Source organism: Melopsittacus undulatus, chromosome 5 (genome assembly GCF_012275295.1).
Source record: "Melopsittacus undulatus isolate bMelUnd1 chromosome 5, bMelUnd1.mat.Z, whole genome shotgun sequence".
Lineage (NCBI taxonomy): Eukaryota > Metazoa > Chordata > Aves > Psittaciformes > Psittaculidae > Melopsittacus > Melopsittacus undulatus.
The window spans coordinates 5347543-5369677 of record NC_047531.1 but is presented as its reverse complement, the minus strand read 5'-3'; the positions used below and the strand labels follow the sequence as shown (position 1 = coordinate 5369677).

Sequence of the window (22135 nt, the reverse complement as noted above, 5' to 3'; positions counted from 1 at the left end):
TGCAACCCTCATAGAGCTGAGGTCTTCTCAGAACACTTTCTCCTGCTCCTCCTCCCAGGTACAACAGAGCAAGTAAAAAGCAAAACCATTAGGACATGAGAAGTAATGCACGCAAGGTACATTATTATATGCACATTATGTTATTAAATTAACACACATATGTACCTATACACACAAACAGAATCCAGATACCCTCCACCTGGTGAAATTTCCCCTTTATGAAGCCCTTGGCAGAGCTTCCTAAGTTGGAAACCACAAAAGAGATCAACTGAATCGTCTTGCAAAAGGAAGCAGAGGATTTAAAAGCTCTATAGGTTCATTTATTCTGCTTGTTTACTTTCCTGCACTTGCTCTTGGGTTATGAGCAGGGCTGGAGTTGACCAGTTTAAGGGCAGCTCAGGTTGCCCTCGCACAGCACCAGTGTCCATCACCAGCCCCACAGAGAAGATGCAGTGTGAAGTGCTCTGCCCAAAAAGCAGACAGGAGAAAACTCATGTGTTGCATGTAACAGTATCGCTTCTGATTGACTCAATAAATTAAGCCTTGTGTTGTACACATCAAAGACTAAAGGGATCACATTTCTGTCCCTGGATATCCCCAAAGGATTCTGTTGAAACTCCTCATGCATGGAGATTGTGAGCAGCTCGTTCCAAGTATCCGACAGCTTGCATTAATGCTGCATTAATCAAAACTGAGTGACCACTAAAACCCCATGAGATCCAGGTGTGACAAACTCTCCTGCTCAGGAGATAGGAGAACAGACACCATGATCCCATTCTTGTAAAGACAAGTAACAATTGCAGTGAGACTTGTGACTGTTAATTTTAAACACTTAGAACTGTTTTCTCCTTCATCAACACAGCAACTTGCTTCTTCTTGACTCAGACCCCAGCTGATGACAGGTCCAACGGTGGGACCATTTCTGAAGCAGGATGCTTCAAAGTATGAGGATGGAAACGAGGAAAGCTGTATTCACTCTGGGATTGACCATCTCCTGTAGGAAAGGTTGGCCTCACCAGCTTAACCCAGTGTGGAAATGGGATCACTTGGATGTGTGCAGAGAACCTCATAGAAGGGCCACAGTTACTGCCAAAGTGACTTTCACTACCCTATTCACATGAAGAGGGATGGAAAAACAACACCTCTCATAGAGCTGCATCTAACACCTTTCAATACAAAACAAGATCTGGATGAGGGCCAAGCTCTGTGATAAATACGTGTGTTAGGAGCCAGCTGCACTGTTTGCCTGGTGCTGTAAAGTCAAATGTCATGTGCTGAGGAACACTCCTATAGATAAACCCTGAATTACACATCAGAGGAACCATTCCTTCATCCACCTTTGTGCTTTCACCCTTTCCCAGTCATAACACAGAGGCTGACTATACCCTAACTATGCTCCTGGGGTATTTTATCATGATCTGCCCAAATACCTGTACCTTAATCCCAAAATCCAAACTCAAAGAAGCAAAAGAGTATTCAGTTGCACTTGACAGTTTCCCACACTATGTGATGAGCATTTACACTCCTTTGAGCTCCCTGCAAGGAGCAAGAAGAACTAAATGAACCACTCAGCAGTTCAGCAGCCATCTGATCCTAACTCAGGATTTCCAAAGACAAACAAATCCCTGCACAACAGAATCCTGCTTCCATAATACAGCAAAAGGGCAGTGTGAAAAAGAAGCTGTCTTTTCCCCCCAAATCACATTCTAGGAGGGAAAAAGAGAATCAGACTGGGAAATGAAAGACCCACTGGGTCAGCTCATTATGAGCAACGTCTAATAACAATGGAGATGCCACTGTTCAATTCCCAGCCAGAGCAGTAATGAGCAGTCCTGCTCAGCAAATGGTCTAGATGATCCTATAGATCTTCCCTTCCCATGTCTAACTTGCGTCTCATTTCCTGACAGTCCCATCTCCCCTTCCGAGCAGATGGCTCCCTACAGTACATCTTTAAGAGACCTCCCAGGCAGTTATGGATGGCAGGGAATGAGCATTTTGTTTTATAGCTTGCTCATACATTATTCCCCCCTATGCTAATGACAGTCAAGTTATTGTCCTGTGAATAAACCCATTTAGGCCTCGCAATGTTGGCTGCGAGTAAGAAGGCGAGGGAGCAGCTGAAGCCAAACTTGGCGCCAGCAGAGCGCGGATACAGTCATCCACAAAACATTCCTCTATTAACCAAACAGCAGCACTTCCAAACCCAGCGGGGTCACAGCAGAGCCCTGCTGGGAAACAGAAATTAGCTCCGAATGGAGATAATTTGTCTCTTGAATGTTGTCAGCTTTGTAAGATCTCTCTGGCAATGCCGTGATGCTAAAGAGGAGCGATACTGCAGGCAAGGGGAGCAGATGAAATGCAAGCTTCATTGGGAAGGCAGGTGGCACTTCAAGATCACTTGTGCTGCCTTTCTGCCTCTGGGTGAAGGGCTCTGAATGCAGAAAGTGGAGGAGAAATTTGTCTTTCATGTCAAGATGTTGTTGCAATTAATGGTAGTGGGTTTGCTTCAGTTCTGTGTAGAAGGAGCAAATTAAAGTAGCTCCATTAGAATCATCGAATGGTTTGGCTTGGAAGGGCCCTTCAAAGCTCATCCAGTCCAACCCCCTGCAATGAGCAGGGACATCTTCAACTAGATCAGGTTGCCCAGAACCACATCCAGCCTGGCCTTGAATGTCTCCAGGGAGGGATGATGCATTCAACACCTGTATGGGCACCATGTGCCAGCGTTTTACCACCCTCATTGTAAAGAATTTCTACCTCACATCCAGCCTGAATCTCCCCTCTTTTAGTTTAAAACCATCACCTTTCATCCTAATGGAACATGTCCTTCTATAAAGTCTGCTTGGTTCAAATAATGCAACAGAAGGAGCCATGAGGAGCTCTCTCTAGGGGTAGAATAATTACTTATCTTCAAGGGGACCCAGTATCACCCAAGGAGTCTACAGAGCTGAATGCTCTGAGGACTCCAGAGCTGCACACAGCGCTCTAAGTGGGGTCTCACCAGAACAGAGCAGTACCATCACCTCCCTTGACCTGCTATTCACACTCCTTTGGATGCTGCCCAAGGTACGACTGCATTTCTGGACTGCACTGGGTCATATCCAATCTTGTCTGATTCTAAGAGGTTGAGAGCTCAAGGTGACCCTGAGCAGTTACCACAAAAATAAAACATATCTTACTAATGAATCTGAAGTCTTTCCAAACCATGGTTGCTAAGACCAGTCTTTGTGACCAAGAGTTGGAAATGGCTCATGATAAGCCTGAGTCCCTTCAAAACAAGCTCAACTTTCTCCTAAATAAATATAAGCTTCTCAAAAGGTTTTATTGGTTGACTCCTTAAGAAAAATATTACTAAAATATAGTCTCAGAACCAGACAGAATCATAAAAGTTATCAAGGTTTTGGATCAAAAACTGGTCAAGAGTATTGCCACTTAAAAGGTCCCGTGGAGAATATAATCTTAAGCCTCTGTATCAAATCTCATTGTCCTGGGTTCAGCAATAGCAGTCATTTTTCTCCTTAGTAGCCAGTGCAGTGCTGTGTTTTAGACTTTCAGCCTGAGAACAGCGCTGATAACACCGATGGTTTTAGTTGCTGCTCAAATGTTTACTGTGACCAAGGACTTTGTGAGTCTCAGCTCTGCCAGGGAGGAGGGGAAGCTGGGAGGAAGCAGAGACAGGACACCTGACCCAAACTAACCAAAGGGGTATTCCATACCACAGCACTTCACGCCCATTGTATAAACTGGGGGCAGTTATCTGGAAGGGCCAGATCACTGCTTGGTCAGGCTGGGTATTGGTCAGTGGGTGGTGAGCGGTTGTATTCTCTTCCCTTGTTATTTCCCTTACCATTATTATTATTGGTGGTAGCAGCAGTGGTTTGTGTTATACCTTAGTTACTGAACTGTTCTTATCTCAACCCATGGGAGTTACATTCTTTTGATTCTCCTCCCCATCCCTCTGGGAGCAGGGGGAGGAAGGGGGGGGGAATGAACGAGCAGCTGCATGGTTCTGGGTTGTCAGCTAGGCTTAAACCATGACACTCACATTGTTTAATTTACTCATTACTGAGCTGCAGAAAGGCTGAGTAGCTCTGAGCAAACACATCTACAGATGACTCCAAGTTACCTACACCACTGCAGCCCCAAGGGAGAGGCAAGTGAAGTTCAGGTGGACTGGATGAGCAGACACTGATAAACAGCCTTACAATTGCTTGGGAGTAGAGGAATAGTAAAGCACTAAAGCCGTATAACTCCATATACCCTTCAACAGGAGCTATGGGGAATGAAAACCTGGCTGCTTTGAAGATGCACTTAATGAAAAGCAGGATGTCCATTTGATGGCAGGGACCAGGACTTCATGACCCAAAAGGTCCTTCAGCACTGCTGCTTCTAAATCCTGACTAAGGGAAAATACCAGACCTACTTTCACACCTCAGTGGACTCTAAATTAATTACTGGCAATTCAAAACTGAAACAAGCAAATAGGTTTTATTCCATGTGCAATGACAGCTTAGAAATCACTCACGTGGGATCACGTGATTAGATCTGGTGATGGGAGGTATCAGGGAGGTGCAGATTTTGGTGGCATTCACAACAGGGCTGACCATTTACGCATCTATCAGGACAATATGACAAGAGCTGTCAGACTTAATGTGATTTGGAAAGGATATTGCACACAGTGTTTAGGGACTGAGCTGAACTATCAGAGATTGTGATGAAACCTAACGAATAGGGAAGATATCCCACAGTCTATTGTATTCACTGATTATTTACAGCAGCACTTCCTTTTGACCATTCCTAAGATGGAAAAATGAAGACTGGTAAGTCTTCTTATGGTAGCTCTTGCATTCCCCAAATTTCTACTTCTAGAAACAAAGCGTAGACAGCATCTTTAGAACATCACATCTGCCACACAAATATACCTGCTGTATGATTAAAAATCATCTCTTAAAAGTTCAGGTGCTGAAGAGGAGTGAGCAGAAGGACACAAACCTGACACCCTTCAACATGGGATGCATGACAGCTCTGCTCTTCTGAGGAGCCAAGTGTCCTGCTCCCACCACTGTAGGAGTGCAGAGCTCAAGATCTACAGGGATTCCAAGAGATGAGATGATGGATTAAAATCAGATGGACAAGTCATCTCCTCCACTTCATTCAACAGCACGATCTAAGGACCCCATATAATTGAAGATGCCCCTGCTCATTGCAGGGGGGTTGGACTAGATAAGCTTTGCAGAGGCCTTCCAACCTAAACTATTCTATGATTCTGTTACTTCTCACCTACCTGTGAATCTGCTCCCAAACCTTCACAGCACTCATTCTGCTTCATATATCAAGGTTATCTGAGATCAGGATATGTCTGCATCAAAATATAATGAAAATCAGAGGTACTCCAACTGAATCACCAGTGGATCAGGCACCCTCACCTTCCCAGCAACAACCCCTGAAGGGACTGGGCAGATGGCTGGAGCAATAACTCCTTCTGCCATGTCATTTTAAGTTGCTGCCACATCAGATGCCACCATATCAGAGCCTTCAGAAGACATCGGCCCACTCTGCGCTCACAGCAAGGAATACAATAGGTTATAAAGCACATTTATTTTCCTGAATAACATCAGTATGCTAGAAAATGTGGCTTCCATAAGGAAGTTCTGCTGCACTGAGATCACACTGGGTAGATATCACTGCTACGGGAAGCATCCCTGGTCAAATAGGACTTCTAAAGGATGAAGAAAAAAGGGTAAAAAACGTTCATAAGCATCACTATGATAGAACTACAGCTTGCCAGCTATATTTTAACCTTTCTCCCACGTCAGGGGGGACAAAAGGTGATTTCATTACTAGGGCACAGTCCCACACTGGCCAGGCTCTCAACCAGCTTCTCAATGATGCCTTGCTCCTAGAAGCCAGAACATGGTTTTTTGGCCCCCAAAGACTTCCTGAATACACTTCCTTCAGCTCTGGAGGCTCCTTGGGTGATATTAGGTCCCCCTTGCAGATAAGTGCTTATTCTACCCCCAGTGAGAACTCCTGATGGCTCCTTCTGTTGTATTATTTGAACCACACAGCTGAGCAACAAACACACTTGGGAAATGCAAAGAGAACCCACATCAGATGTTTTCTTGTTGAGAGTTCATTGCTAATAAAATCAGAACTGAAAACAAAGCATTAACTTGCTTCACACAAAACCAGCATCACGAGTTTCTTAAAATAAGTGTTTTCTATCAGCTGCACCTAAATTTCATCAACATGTTAATAAACACATTAAATAATAATTACTTTGAATGACACATTGTAGAAAGCCCATCTTTGTAATGCTGTGGTTACCCAAAATGTAGCCCCATTAACTACAATGTCTTCAATCTTCTGCTGACTTGTTTGACTTAAATGTGAAGGATGTATAGGAGACAGAAATCTCATTATCCTTGCATTAGATGAATGTGGATGCAAGTTCTAAAGGAAGTATTACTTACAGATGTACTTGATTCCTTATCATAGGGAAGACTCAAGCACAACACCATGAACTGGCTGCAATCAGACACACAGATATACGGTCCCTTCTCCCCTCTCCTTTAACCTAAACCCACAATCTTTAAGTCTCTCCTTTCCACTCCAGAAACCAGGTAGCCCTGCAGCCACCACTGACACTGATGTCCTTTCCCATTTCCAGCAGTTTATGAGTGCTGGAAATGGGACAAATCACAGCCTTTGCCTTCTTAGACCTCCTTAGCTAAGGAAAACTCATTGAGTACCTGTGGAGTAAACCCTGAAGAAAGAAAGGGAAGGTTTCACCCTGTGTTGTGACCCCATGTATCTTGCCCAGAACCAATTTATAAAAGTCACCCAAGAAAAATGGTGTTAATCCATTTACAGCAAAATACACCAAAGGTACCAAACAGGTCAGTGGAAAACATGCTTTTATTAACCAGTTTCCACCAGCCTTACCTATATATTCCTGTCATCCATTTAATTATTTGCTGTACCAAGGATACCTATGGTAGAAGAGAGATTTGAGCATCTTCCTGCAATAAGTTGGAACCATAAACACATTTTGAACTGCTTTTGCATTTTGTTTCTCCTGCAGCTCTCTAAAATTGATTGAAAAAGTAATTACAGCATTCAAGCTCTCTCTGTTCCTTTCCTAAGAGTGTGAGACACAAAAACAAAGCAGGAAGGATGCTGGAGACTTCCTGTGATCAGAAACTGATGGGGAAGCGAAGAAAGAGCAGATTGATTGTAAAGAACACATCACAGGAGAGAAAAGTACCTTAAGCTGTGTCCTGACTGCTGTTTTTACCATTATAAAGGTGCTTAAAGTTGCCTGCTCCTGCTTTATTATGCAACTAAATGAAAAGATATTTTGGGGGCATGAACTAACTCTTGTAAGAAATGGCCTTTAAGATAAACTATTGCAAGGCATTGGGTCCAGCAAGCAGTTGTGGACTTATTATTGTCTGGTATGTGTTCAGCAAGGCAGGGGATGAGGCAGGGAAGAGGCTTTGGACTGATAATGGCATGTTCTGGAGAGGATGTTCTCATTCAAAGACCACCTGCAGAAGGCTGTCAGCTTCCAAATACATGGCCAGGTTGGATGGGGCTTGCAGCAAGCTGCTCTAGTGGAAGGTGTCCTTGCCCATGGCAGGGGATTGGAACTGGATGAGCTTTAAGGTCCCTTCCAACCCAAACCAGTCTGGGATTCGATACTGCTTCTGCCTCTGGAAATTTTCCTCTGTTCCTCTGGATGCCAGTCTCCAAAAGTGAAGATATAAAGGCAGATCCACAAACTTCCGTCACTGCTTTTTTTCCCCTCACATTAGACCTTGTCTACACTGACCTGTTCCATGAAACCAGGCAGAATATCAACCACTGTAAAACCAGCTCCTTTTTGCTAGCAACACATGTAACCCAAGTTGCATGAACCTGAAGTTCAAAGACCCTTGAATCAGATGTAAAGAAACCCAACCCCAGACAAGCTGATTTTGACCCCAGCTTGTACAACAAACCCAGCTGTCAAGCTGCTCTGTAAATACCTGCTCCTTGCCTGTGCTGCCATGAACTTTCTGACTGGCTGTTTCCCAAGTTTCCTCCCATTCCTCCAGAGTTCAACTTACAAAGGGTTAGCAGCCTCTTAAAATAAAGCAATAGTAGGGATGGGAACTGAACCACTTCCTCAGACATACTCTGCTCCCTCCAGACCTGCTTTTGTGTTGTCTCCTCCTTTGGTATCAACACTAATCTTGGATGTGTCACTTATCTGTCTCCAATATATATATTTACAATTTATGGTTTCTTATGCATGGAAAATCCTCCCCTATCCAGCCAAACCATCCCTACCTTCACTCAAATCTCTCCTGATCCACTACCACCATACCTGCAAGAAAAGATGCAACTAAAGATGGCAAGTAAAGAATAACCTATAAAGAACCTTAAGTTATGCCATGGCTATGAGTTGTAACCAGTCACTGGGGATGTAGGGAAGGAAAAGCGAAAGGGAAGAGGCAATGACGTGGATCATCTCCTGCAAAAGCAAGCGGTCAAGTATAGATCTGGTACTGGTAGCTGAGGCTGGTGTGGATGGTACTATCTACTGGAGGTAGACTGGACTTCAACAGTATTTCCTTAAGGCCACCCTATGCCTTCAAGAGCTGTTTCTTTATTAGGAGCAAAGTGAAACAGCAAGTGCAAGGGAATCACTGAAAGGTTTGGATTGGAAAGGGCACTAAGTTCCATAACCCCTACTACGGGCAGGGGTGCCCTACACTAGATCGTGTCATCCAAGGCCCTGTCTAGCGTGGTCTTGAACACTGCCAGGGATGGAGCATTCACCTTTTATTATTGGGAATAAACCTAAAAGAAAACCCCAAAGTCTGTCAAGAAGCATGTTTTTCACCACTGCAGTACTCATGGGGGAGATGCTCCTCTGCCATGATTTCATTGCATCAGTTTCAACAGTTACTAACCTATCAGGAGGAAAACACTCCAACCATATTTCCTCATCAGAGGGGAAATAACCTCTCTCATTACCTAGATATGGATCAGTGTCAAATGACACAGGGTGGAAATGTACTTTAAAGGAAAAAGCCAAGCTGATACCCATGTAAAAATGCCAGGATTTGAGGGAACACTGCACAGAGGTGGCTCAAACCAGCCCACCACCCTGAAGATCATCTCAAAGGGATCCAAACCCTCATGTCTACTCCAGTGGTGACCTGCCAGTACCACCAGCGTACGTTCCTCCTCCTTCCTCCTCTGCCACTCTCAGCTCAGTGCATCAAACTCAAGCTACCCTAAATAAATAAGATTAAATATACAGCTATATGTATTTTAGACCATTTTTGGAAGGCTTCATGATACCACAAATGTGTAATTGTTGTTTGAGCTCTAACCAAGACTTTTCCTTTCTGTTTCATGTATAAAGGAGTTGGAGCATGAATTTAGCTGCAGATTATCAAGGGATTTTGCTTTCTTGGCTCTGTCATGGCAATTTCTTTCTGTTTTCTTAGGTTATAAAAACATGTCAGGCTAAGGCCAATGTTCACAAAACAAAAGTGAACGTGCTCTTAAATGCCACCTTCTTTTCAAGGCTGGATTGTTTCATGTTCAAGAGCTCTCATTCCCATTATATCAAAAATAAGAGTTTATTTGTGAAGCTCACATCTTTCCATACCCCCAAATGTACCTGCCTGAGCATATCAATTCCTGGGTTAAACTCTGCATTAGCTCACTGTCAAATCCACATTTGGATGGGAAAAGTCTTTCTCCCCTTTCCCAAAGTCTTCCAGTTCTTTGTATCTCCAGTGCTCTGGTCCTGGTGAATTATTCATGTAAAAATTAGCAGAGGAGGGCTTGTAACTGGAAACCTGACTTGATGGAAAGCAGCTTTTCTGGCCGCTCTTCAGCCCAGCTGTGAAATGCAATGCTGAATGCAATTAAAGAGATGCTGAGCCCATATTCCCGGCTTGGGGCCGCGATATGGAAACTCCAATATGCATTTATATCCACGCAGACAATTCATTTCAATTAAAGGAGATTCTGTTGGCCTTACAAACCATGTAAGTGTTGCCAAATTATATTTAAGACCCTAAAAGACTCAGTAAGCCCTGACACCCTCCAGCTATTTGTTGGTTTGCACTAAACGTTGGTAGGTCCTGCTTGCTCGAGTCAATTTGTCATGGATATTCCTCCCTGATCTAATAGCAGGTTCTTATTTTCAGAGCATCAGCTGCTTAATCTTAACCTCCTCTCTCTTTTCTCCACTTTTTTGTGCTGTTTTGGCTTTGATAGTTCAGACTAATCTCTGCTTTGAAGTGTGGCGATTGCTCTGAGACCCATTCCTCATCTCTTCCAGTGGTTACTGGCAGATGGTTCACAGGAAGGGCTAAAAAGCATCATCCTGGCCAGAAGCATTTGATGTTGCTTTGAACAGGGACATCTCTTAAATGTAGTGTGGCTCAGTGATTCAAAAAGGCAATGCTAACCAGGAAGCCATGGGCTATTTGTCACTCTGACAGCCCTTTTGTTAACTCTTTGAGGAGCTCACTCAACACCCAGCCCTCTCTGGTGGTAGAAACTTTTCTATCTGCAAAATTCAGCTGCCTTCCTAAAGCATGTGGCTACTTCCCTACCAGTGGAAGGTATCCCTGCTCGTGGCAGGGGGTTGGAACCAGATGAGCTTTAAGGTCCTTTCCAACACAAACTTCTGACACCTGCCCTGGTGCAGCTTGAGGCCATTTCCTCTCGTCCCATCCCTTGTTCCTTGGGAGCAGAGCCCAGCCCCTCCTGGCTCCATCCTCCTGGCAGGCACTTGTAGGGAGCCATCAGGTCCCCCCTGAGCCTTCTCTTCTCCATCTGAACCCCCCAGGTCCCTCAGCCGTTCCCCATCTCTCTTGTGCTCCAGACCCCGCATCAGCTCCATTGCCCTTCTCTGGTCCCACTCCAACACCTCAAGGTCTCTCATCTTCACTCTCTAACTAGGATAATGGTGATCAAGAATATTTTTCATCTTGTATAAAGTGCCATGGAAAACAACAGAGCAGGGATTAAATATGAAATGCCATGTTAATACCAAAGAGGGGTGTTCAACCTGTTACCATCCTGCCCTTCATACAGCTTCTGACACCACCCTTAAATAAGAATAGAAACAGCTAAGCAACAAAACCTCAGTGCCTTCTGCTAGTACTGTTGTGGAGCTCCCTTAGAGGCTTCAATGTTTGATTTGTTTCATTTTCAAGCTTATTTGCCTTTTAATTGTATGCAACTGGAGAGGTAATTGAGGCTGATGCTATTCATGTAGACAGGAGTCGGATGCAGCTGAATGACCATATTTTTTTCTGTCCTTTAATGTTTAAATTGACATTATTTAGAGCTAATGGGATAGCTCTCATCTCATCCACACACTGGAAGAAACCCAGTGTAACTCCATTGACTTCAAGGTCAGTGGAGATTGTAATCTAGGATATCATCTACACAAATTCAATGTTCTTCAATTCTCCCTTGTTCTTACCTTTTCCAGCAATTATAATCAGCACCTAATTAATTAAAATAGAACACAGCCCAAGGCAGAGCTCTCCTGTAGAGTTGTATCATTTTACTCTGTTTTCTTTCCATGTAAGCAGTTTACAGAGACAAAAGGTCCCTGAATATTGTAATTAAATTCATAGAATCAACACAGAATCATGCAATAGTTTGGGTTGGAAGGGACTTTAAAGCTCCTCCAGTTCCAACCCCTGCCATGGGCAGGGACACCTTCCACTGGAGCAGCTGCTCCAAGCCCCTGTGTCCAACCTGGCCTTGAACACTGCCAGGGATGGGGCAGCCACAGCTTCTCTGGGCACCCTGTGCCAGCGCCTCAGCACCCTCACAGGGAACAGCTTCTGCCTAAGAGGTCAGCTCAGTCTCCCCTCTCTTGGGCAGCTTCAAGCCATTCCCCTTGGCCTGTCCCTACAGGCCCTTGTCCCAAGCCCCTCTCCAGCTTTCCTGCAGCCCCTTTAGGCACTGGAGCTGCTCTGGGGTCTCCCCTTCAGGAGCCTTCTCTTGTCCAGGCTGCCCCAGCCCAGCTCTCTCAGCCTGGCTCCAGAGCAGAGCTGCTCCAGCCCTCGGAGTGTCTTCCCTGTAGCTTTGGGAGCCCCCAGCGATTCCTGGATGAGGCCTATAATGACAAGAACTAGGGCTGTAGGACTGGGACCACCAAGAGCTTTATGGTACAGCTGCATGGGTGATGCAAGGGAAAAGCTTTTTCCCTCTGTATAAAGTTCATGCAGGTAAAAATCACAGCACAGAAGTAGATCATGTGCAAAACAAATTCCCATCCTGACAGCTTTGTGTGCACCAGCAGAACTATTATTATATATTTTCAACATGGAAGGGATCTATTTACACCTTAGTAGCAAGAGGGGAAACTTTTAATTTACTGCCTTGTCTCCCTTTTTTCAGATGTAAATGAGAGTGCTATTAACCTTTAAACTGCTAGCAAAGTTTATACACTCTAGCAAGAACCTTTCTCCCTGTCAGTGCAGGGAAAGCCATCAGGGGAGAAGGAGCAGTGTGATGGCAGCATCTCCGCATCTGTTGTTCCTCTTAATACTCCTGTTGACAACCCCCTTCCTTCAAAATCACAGCTCCTTCTCTGCAACCCTCCCACTTGAAACGGTGCTTATCAGGGAGGGGCAGCCCCTGACAAAAAACAGCCTCAAAAGACTGGAGCTTCTTTACCTTCCCTTTGAACAATGGATTAATCTCTTTTGTTCCCTATGAGAACCGGGTGTCACATTTCAAAATGCACGTTTAAAACAGGTATAATTAAACCCCTGCAAAAAGGAGGGAGGGAAAGAAATTAGAAGCGCAAGTAGTAATAAAGGCATTTTCCAGCCTGGAAGGTACTTGGTGCCTCCCCCTCCGCACACAGCCGCAATTACATTCTGGAGTGGAAATAAAAAGTAATTATAAAAATGAACTTTCCTTCAAAACCCGAGCAGGTTGTGAAAGGATTTCCTCCTTTGAACATCCCAGCGCTTCAAAAGGAGGATGAATTAGTGCTGACAACTCAATAAAGTAGCCATCAATTATTTAAAATGTGATGGCTCTTCTCAGCCAGCACTTCTGATTAGGAAAACATTTCAGAAAGTAGAAATTAGAGTAATTCTTCCTAAATGAAATGGGCCCAGGCTTCAAATGCAAGAGCAAAAAAACCCGAAGAATGTGACTTGCAATGAGCCTGGCAATAACACAGAAAGTTTCTTCTTTTGAGGCTATCTATAAAGTTGCATGAGATTGTGTTCCAGGCTGCACTTCATAGAACCAGAGAATGGTTTGGGTTGGAAAGGACCTGAAGATCATCCAGTTCTACCCCCCTGCCACAGGTAGGGACACCTTCCGCTGGAGCAGCTGCTCCAAGCCCCTGTGTCCAACCTGGCCTTGAACACTGCCAGGGATGGGGCAGCCACAGCTTCTCTGGGCACCCTGTGCCAGCGCCTCAGCACCCTCACAGGGAACAGCTTCTGCCTTATCTCCAACCTGAACTTCCCCTGTTTCAGTTTGAACCCATCACCCCTTGTCCTATCGCTAGAGCCCCTCTCCAGCATCTTTGTAGCCCCCTTCAGACACTGGAAGCTGCTCTGAGGTCTCCAAGCAGCTTCTCTTCTCCAGGCTCAGCAGCCCCAATGTTCTCAGCCTGTTGATTTGGGATTCATAAAGCAAAGTAAACAGAGGGAAGGGAAAAAATACCTGTGCTGTTACGATAGACACAGCCTTCAGCTAATGGGTGCAGAGAGAGGCAAAATAAGCCCAACCAAGCCCCCAGACTCTACCACTGCTGTGCTTCAGATAAGCAAGAAATTAAACTTTCCTAGTGAAAAGTTCTTAACAACACTCCTGGAGGGCTGTTTGTGATGGAAGGGATACGGACCTCCTTTAAATTAAGGTTCATGAGACTCTGCCTTTGTAGGTACACACAGGTGGATGCTCAGAGCCTCCTGCACACTGCAGCTATGGTCATCCATCACAGAAACAACCCTAGTGAAGTCAAACCCCTGGCTTAAAAGTGAAGAAACACTTTGGAATAAAGGCAGCTGGAGGGAAGGAGGAAGCTGGGTGAAGCATCACTTCTGTGGCAGCTGTGTCTGAGATTTCACACTTACTTCTTGGAAGCACCCTCAGGTTAAAGAGAAGGCCTGCTCTGCCTCTGCATCCCATGATGTGCTCTCCTGCCATGATGCTGTATGCTTAACGAGGCTGCAGATGAGAAATGTGCAGTTTAAGCTTTAAACAAACAGGAGGGTGGCCAAGCTAATGGCTTCTCCTCTGGACAGAAAGATAAGAGGAGCTGTTTGTGACACCAGCCATGTGGGCTCAGCCATGTGAGGCGAAATGAGTATTTATGAGAGCAATAGTACAGCTGCAGGAGCCTGTCTGGGTTGTTTTGGGTAATTAAAATAATCAATCAAGGCCTGTGACCGAGGCTGGGGCAGATACATGTGGTTCACTTCCAACTTGTGAAACAAATGGGACTGCAAGAAAAGAAAGGAGAATAAAATAACTTACAAGGAGTTCTGGTAGTTTTACTGCTCTTGCGATTACTCGCTCAACTGTTCCTGGAAACCAGCTGCACAAACAAGGTGAGGGTGAACATGAAATACCACATCAGGAAAGGTCCTTTAAGAGGGTTCAGCTTAATCAGAGAATCACAAAATGGTTTGTGCTGGAAGGGACCTTAAAGCTCCTCCAGCTCCAACCCCTTCCACTGGAGCAGCTGCTCCAAGCCCCTGTGTCCAACCTGGCCTTGAACACTGCCAGGGATGGGGCAGCCACAGCTTCTCTGGGCACCCTGTGCCAGCACCTCAGCACCCTCACAGGGAACAGCTTCTGCCTTCTATCTAACCTAAATTCCCATTGACTTCTGTCCAAGCCATAAATCACTGGATGCATAAGAACTGCAGATTTAAAAATAAAACCCTATCAGAAAGAATAGGCAAGAATGAAGCAGACTATGCAAGTCCTTTCTCCCATCGCCCTCAAATCTCATATTAATTCAGGAACAAAAGAGGAAGCATAAAAGCCTTGGCAGCTCAATAGATACTGCATTTACAGAGACAGGATTCGTCCAGAAGCTGTACAGGGAATTGCAATGAGACAGACAGGACCTGCTAGTGAGATGTCAATCTTTGAGGCCAAGAAAACTGTGACAGCTATCTTTTATTTCTCTTTCTTTTTTTCCCCCTATTTCTTTGTTCTTCCTTTGTCAGTCATATCCAGCACACAGGAATTGGAGTATCCTTCTCTTTCCACTTTGGCTTGAGTCCCACTTATGGAATCATAGAATAGTTAGGGTTGGAAAGGACCTTAAGATCATCCAGTTCCAACCCCCTGCCATGGGCAAGGACACCTCACACTAAACCATGGCACCCAAGGCTCTGTCCAACCTGGCCTTGAACACTGCCAGGGATGGAGCATTCACAACCTCCCTGGGCAACCCATTCCAGTGCCTCAGCACCCTCACAGTAAACGACTTCCTCCTTCTATCCAATCTAAACTTCCCCTGTTTCAGTTTTAACCCACCACCCCTTGTCCTTTCACTACAGTCCCTAACAAAGAGGGGACTCTCTCCAGCATCCTTATAGGCCCCCGTCAGATACTGGAAGGCTGCTATTAGTCTTATCAGACAAATGACCAGAAAAAACAGAGAGAGACAGAAAATGTGCATAGGCAAAGTCAGTCCTCACCCATTCCAGCTCCCAGGGTGACCCTGAGGGTTTAATGTCCCTTCTGCTCCCTCACAGCAGCTGATCCCCATGGATTCACACTGGCCATGCAGTTACCCACAGCCCCCTTGGCTGCCTGCTGCTCTTCCCACACAGCCCAAAAGATAAGGATGCTTTTGATAGCCAGAAAAGTTAAATATGACTCAAAAAAGACAGCTCCTGGAAGAAGGGATTGACAGAGTGCTAATGCAGTCAGCGGATGTGTCAGAAACCATTACTTCTCTCCAGCTTGTCCACCAAAAAATCTCACTGCAGGAAGATCAAAAGAGACAGCAGCCAGTCTGCACCCTCCAACCCACCCTGAAAACACAAGGTCTGACCCCATCCCAACCAGGTTTCTCAGCACCACAAGCTCATGAGGTTGTGCTTTTCCAATCTGAAGCTGCTGGTTCCCAAGAACGGTCAGGTCAGGTCATCACTTCTGGTCAGACTCGGAGCTTCAGGGTGGAAATAGAGCGTTCCTGGCTCATGTCATCTTCTAAAACAACCCATCAGACACAGCCCTGAAAGCTAATGACCTGAATTCACACTCGAAATATTGGACCCTAGAAATGAGATTGGCTGATGCACTACAAACCAGAGGTTAGAGGCAAAGACGTGTTAGAAAAGCAGTCTTTGAATAGCAAGTGTTCCCAATTAAATTAAATACTTGAAAAAACATTTACGTTTCACTAATCAAAAGCACAGTGTAATTGCTAAGAGGTACAAAACTGGGTGTTCTCTATGAACTGGTCTGCTTTGTCCATAACATCTTTTGATTAGACTCATTGATAGAAGCCCTGCACACACACTTTTCACCTCTAGTTATGTCAAGCCCATTGTGGCTAGGCTGACCTTAGGGAGGTGCATTTTAATAACACTGGAGTAATTTAACCCAGAGATCAACCCTAACAAGATACAACCACAAGTAGAAGGGTGAAGGCCATAATGTGGTCACTGGATCAGTTATGCTTCACACCTAATGTGCCTGGCACAGATGCAAGAGCTGCATTGTGTGCAGGCTTCACATTTCCTCTTATAAAATATGACATGATTTAAATGAAGACTCTTGGTCTGCTCTATATATCATACATGGGACATAAACAGCAGGCAAAACTGTGACTAGGAGAACAGCTTTCCAGCAGGAGAGCAGCCCAAAGGATCTCCATCTCTCTAAGTTTTCAAGACTCACTGAGACAAAGCCATGATTGACCTAATCTGGTGTTGGGCAGGCTCTGGTTGTGGGCCAGACCTTCAGGCAGATGAGACCAACTTCCAGAGGTCCCTTCCAACTAATGTAATGACAATACTATGATACCAGCTATGAAAACACTCAAATAATGGAGATAAAAGACCTAGAAATAATAGTAAGCCATCATTTCTGAAGTTCAAATGCAATATGGATTGGCATGGGGGAAAACTGCGTTCAGATACTTGTTGAGGTGAGCAAAACAAGTTGGTGGTCTCAGGTAGGACTATGATCAATGACACTTTGCACCCAACTCTAATTGCATTCAATGAAGACTTGGGTTAATTTCTAATGGAGCATGTTCTAGAGCAGCAGTGATTTTACCAGCTCTCCAGAAGTTTGTTCAAATAGGGGAGCAGCTCTCACATGCTCTAGATAGAAACCACATGGCCAAGACCAGCTTGGTGTTAAGCCTCAGGTCATGAAAGATGGGGAACATTAACCTGGACTCAGTGCTGAATTAATGAGGGTTATAGAGACTCTGTCTTAACATCTTGACATGTTGGCTGTGTGATGGAAACAGACCACACAAGGGATGACAACATCTGCAAAGCACTTCATGCTGGTTTAGACACTATGTCACTGTAAAAACATTGAAATATGAAGACCAGAACCACAGGTGCTGCCTCAAAAGTCATATTTGAATGGGAAATACCCACCTGACCAGTCATGTCTGCTCTGTAATGGAATTTGATCACTGGAAGCCAACTTGAAAAGACAATTAATACTAATGAATAATATCTACTGGCTATCAAAGCATATGCCCATCACTACTGGCGAGCCATTTAAACACCACTCACTGTGATCATTCTTCTTAATACTCACTATTTTGATGGGAAGAAAACATGACAAAGCTACCAGTGATGTCTCCTTGGGAAGTCAAAAGTGAGTGATTACATGCATGCCATAAGCAGTAATGGGTGATGGGATAATCAGCTCCAGCAAGTCATTATCCTGCAAACAGCTCCACACTCTGACTTTTTAAGGAGTTTTAACTGGATTTTCAGCCTCTCGAGCTTGGCCAGAGAATTATCACACCTTCCATCTACACAATACTGCTGTAAGACAATGATCACACTGATGCATTCAGGTTAGATATAAGGAAGTTCTTCTCTGTGAGGGTGAGGAGCCCTGGCAGAAGTTACCCCAAAAAGTGGCAAATGCTCCATCCCTGGCAATGTTCAAAGCCAGGCTGAACAGAGCCTTGGGCAACATGTTCTAGTGTGAGGTATCCCTGCCCATGGCAGGGGTTTGGAACTGGATGATCCAACTGGTCCTTTCCAACCTAAACTATTCTTTGATTCTATGCCTTAAAGAAGTCTCACTTGGCTACTGTGGAATGGAAAGAGTGATGCAACTTGCACTTTTCTTGTCAGATGGAGACAGGGTAAGAGATTTTTAAGTCCAGTATTAGTTAGCGACCACCTAGCTGGAAAGATTTATCACCTTGACACAAACAGTACAAGAAGAGGCTATAAGAAGCTGTTAAGCTACTTGTAGCCTAATTTAGTATTGATTTAAACAACTGCAGACTGAAGCTTAATGCAGAGTAATTTTGAGCCAAACTAGTTTCAGGGTTATTGCCCAGAGAAGCTGTGGCTGCCCCATCCCTGGCAGTGCTCAAGGCCAGGTTGGACACAGGGGCTTGGAGCAGCTGCTCCAGTGGAAGGGGTCCCTGCCTGTGGCAGGGGTTGGAACTGGAGGTGCCTTAAGGTCCTTCCAATGCAAACCAGTCTGGGATTCTATAATTATTCAGTCACTCCTAAAAAGAAATGGATTTACAATATTATACATTTAAGGATTTAAGAATGGAAAACAAGACCATCTACAATGTTTTCTAGGGTTTTTAAAAGCATAATCTTTACAGAAATGGATGATTCATCACTGAGGACAGGATGGCACAGGATGCTAGAAAGCCTCTTATCTATAAGCTAATTCAGTTCTAACATGTGCTGATAGTTATCAAAAAACAGCTCTTATCAGCCTGTGCAGTGGGAACTGATAATTCTTGAGTCGTGTTTAAATCACAGCCACAGGAGCTTAAAAGAGATCTTCAGGATAGAAAAGGGTGGGATGTTTGAACCATGAACACGGATAACACAGGACAGAGAAGCACAGTACTGGGAGAGAGGTGCCAGGCTTATTCACTCTCTACACACTCTTGTTTTCATGGTACCCATGAGGCGAGAAGGGCAAAAATCCCAGGCTCCAGCACTGTCAATGTAGAAATAGCCTTTTCTTTTTTTTCCCCTGTTAATGTAAAATCAATAGCATTATTTTAGGGAGCTATTTGGATGACTTGGTTCAAAGAGGCAGCAATTTTTCTTCTCTTTGACAAAATTACCCTTGTATAATGTCGGGAACAGGCAGCCCTTCTGACCATGTACATTCGGACCAAGAATAATTCCAGTTCAAAATGATTTCCATCCATCATGAGAAACAAATTACAGGAAGTGGATGAGAAAATTCCCAACCATTCTGACTCTTCAACCTCACATGAACTTTAAGAGAATGTATTGATATTACAGACCACATTTTCATGGCTACAAATGAAGCCATAATCCCCAAAAAACACATTACTGCTCTAAGAACCCAACCCAATGTGTAAGGTTAACAACCTCCCTGGTCTTGCTCCAAAGCTGATGGGTTAATGTTAACATGAAGTATTTTCAGCTCCTGATAAGGTCAGACGCCTGTGCAGGTTGAGTTTGGGTTCTCAAATCAGTTTAATCCTCAGAAAACAAAGGGAAGGCAAACAATACAAAATACAACATAGAAAATACCCATTAGTTTCTGTATCTCTCAAAAGGAACTCTGAATAACATCTTTAGAAGACTCGAGACTATGAATCAGTAGAGTTCTGCTTTATTTCTAACTCATAGTTTCAATCTTCAGATACTTTTCCTGTTGTGGAAGCCAAAACTGCCCTAACATTGATTTCTTTTCAACCCTTGCTCTTAAAATCAAGTCTCGGATGACCTCTATCTGCATCACAGATCTGGCATATTTCCTTTTTCCCTAGGCTCTTACAATGGGGACTGCAACTGGCATTGCAAATAACTGCAAAGTAAGGCTGGCATTCCTTCCCCAGTGCAGCCTCTCTCTGCTGTGCTCCAGCCATAGAATCCCAGTCTGGTTTGTTTGGAAGGGACTTTAAAGCTCCCCCAGTTCCAACCCCTGCCACAGGCATGGACCCCTTCCACTGGAGCAGCTGCTCCAAGCCCCTGTGTCCAACCTGGCCTTGAACACTGCCAGGGATGGGGCAGCCACAGCTTCTCTGGGCACCCTGTGCCAGCGCCTCAGCACCCTCACAGGGAACAGCTTCTGCCTAAGAGCTCAGCTCAGTCTCCCCTCTCTTGGGCAGGTTCAAGCCATTCCCCTTGGCCTGTCCCTACAGGCCCTTGTCCCAAGCCCCTCTCCAGCTTTCCTGCAGCCCCTTTAGGCACTGGAGCTGCTCTGGGGTCTCCCCTTCAGGAGCCTTCTCTTGTCCAGGCTGCCCCAGCCCAGCTCTCTCAGCCTGGCTCCAGAGCAGAGCTGCTCCAGCCCTCGCAGCATCTCCATGGCCTCCTCTGGACCTGCTCCAGCAGATCTACATCTTTCCCTATTGGATGCATAGCAAGGTCATGGCTAGACATGGACAGTAAGGGATGCATTGGCAGTTCACTCAGCTCCTACCTGCAGAAGAGGCCGCTGCACTCCAAGGATCTTCATGGTATCCGCATTAGCCAGTATTTTCAGGGGATCAGATGCCTTTGTGACGCTTTCAATCTCTTTATTGATCTCAGCCAGGACCTGGTTGAGGAAGATGTTCTTGATGTACATGGTGAGGAACTCACGGAGCGGACACTGCTTGCTTGGGCCAAGATCCATGGCGTGCTCTATCTCCTGGATAAATCTGGAAAACAGAAGGGGAAGAAGGCAATGCAGATAAAGCATGTAGTTACTTTAAATGTGTTATTCTTGCCTTTGTTGTTCCTACATCTCAGTGGCAAGCAATAGCAGTGGGAGAAAAGAAAGGAAGGAAAGGAAGGAAGGAAAGGAAGGAAAGGAAGGAAGGAAAGGAAGGAAAGGAAGGAAGGGAAGGAAGGAAGGGAAGGAAGGGAAGGAAGGGAAGGAAGGGAAGGAAGGGAAGGAAGGGAAGGAAGGGAAGGAAGGGAAGGAAGGGAAGGAAGGGAAGGAAGGGAAGGAAGGGAAGGAAGGAAGGAAGGAAGGAAGGAAGGAAGGAAGGAAGGGTGGGAGAATGAGTACAGACTGCACCAACAGGAGACACAAGGAGCAGAAAAGGTCTATAAGGTAGCCTGCAAAGAATAATGGATAAAATGCCAACAACTGGTGAGACAAAGACTCCATGGCTGGAGGAGAACAGACAGAATGAGGGATTGGAGAAAATCCACAATCCAGGCACAATTCCTATTTATTTACCCCCAAAATCATCAACTGCTTTATTTGAGATGTACAGGAAAATATCTTTTAAAAGAAAACAGCTTTAAAAACCTGAGGGTGCCAGAAATCCCTTTGGAAAGGTAAATGTCCTCCATGGGTTGGTCACTTGATTCCCACAGGTAGGCTCCCCATCTCCCATCCCTAATCTGAATAGCAGTATATTCCAGCTCTAAACCTAGAGGTAACACTGAAAAAGCAATGTATGGGTATTATGCTGACATCATACTGCATTATGCATGTCTGTATGATGCTGTATTTTTATTATGTGTTATTCTTTCATCCCAGGATCCCATTCCTGCATATTCAGAATGGCATGCTGATTCTGGGACTATTTTAACACAGGATGTTTGTCATCTCCTCCTGTAAAAGCTTTTTCAGTGATGCCATTTAACACATAGGAGTTTCTTCTAGAAATTACTTTGTCATTTCTTTAACTTACATCCCAGGCAATGAAATTAGTCTTCTTTTCAGAGCTGCATGTATCAGGAGTCATAATGAATCACAGAATCATAGAATGGTTTGGGTTGGAAGGGACCATAAATTTCCTCCAGTTCCAACCCCCTGAAACAGGCAGGGACACCTTCCACTGGAGCAGCTGCTCCAAGCCCCTGTGTCCAACCTGGCCTTGAACACTGCCAGGGATGGGGCAGCCACAGCTTCTCTGGGCACCCTGTGCCAGCGCCTCAGCACCCTCACAGGGAACAGCCTC

General features: G+C 44.9%; 1 protein-coding gene across 2 annotated transcripts in view; it reads right to left on the bottom strand.

Annotated features, from left to right (window-relative positions):
- Nucleotides 1-22135, bottom strand: part of EXOC4 (exocyst complex component 4) — a 380270-nt gene that overhangs the window by 87857 nt on the left and 270278 nt on the right. For both annotated transcript variants that reach the window (XM_034063300.1, XM_034063301.1), the window contains exon 11: nt 20659-20878. In XM_034063300.1, coding sequence (XP_033919191.1) covers nt 20659-20878 — 220 coding nt within the window. The remainder of the gene's footprint in view (nt 1-20658; nt 20879-22135) is intronic.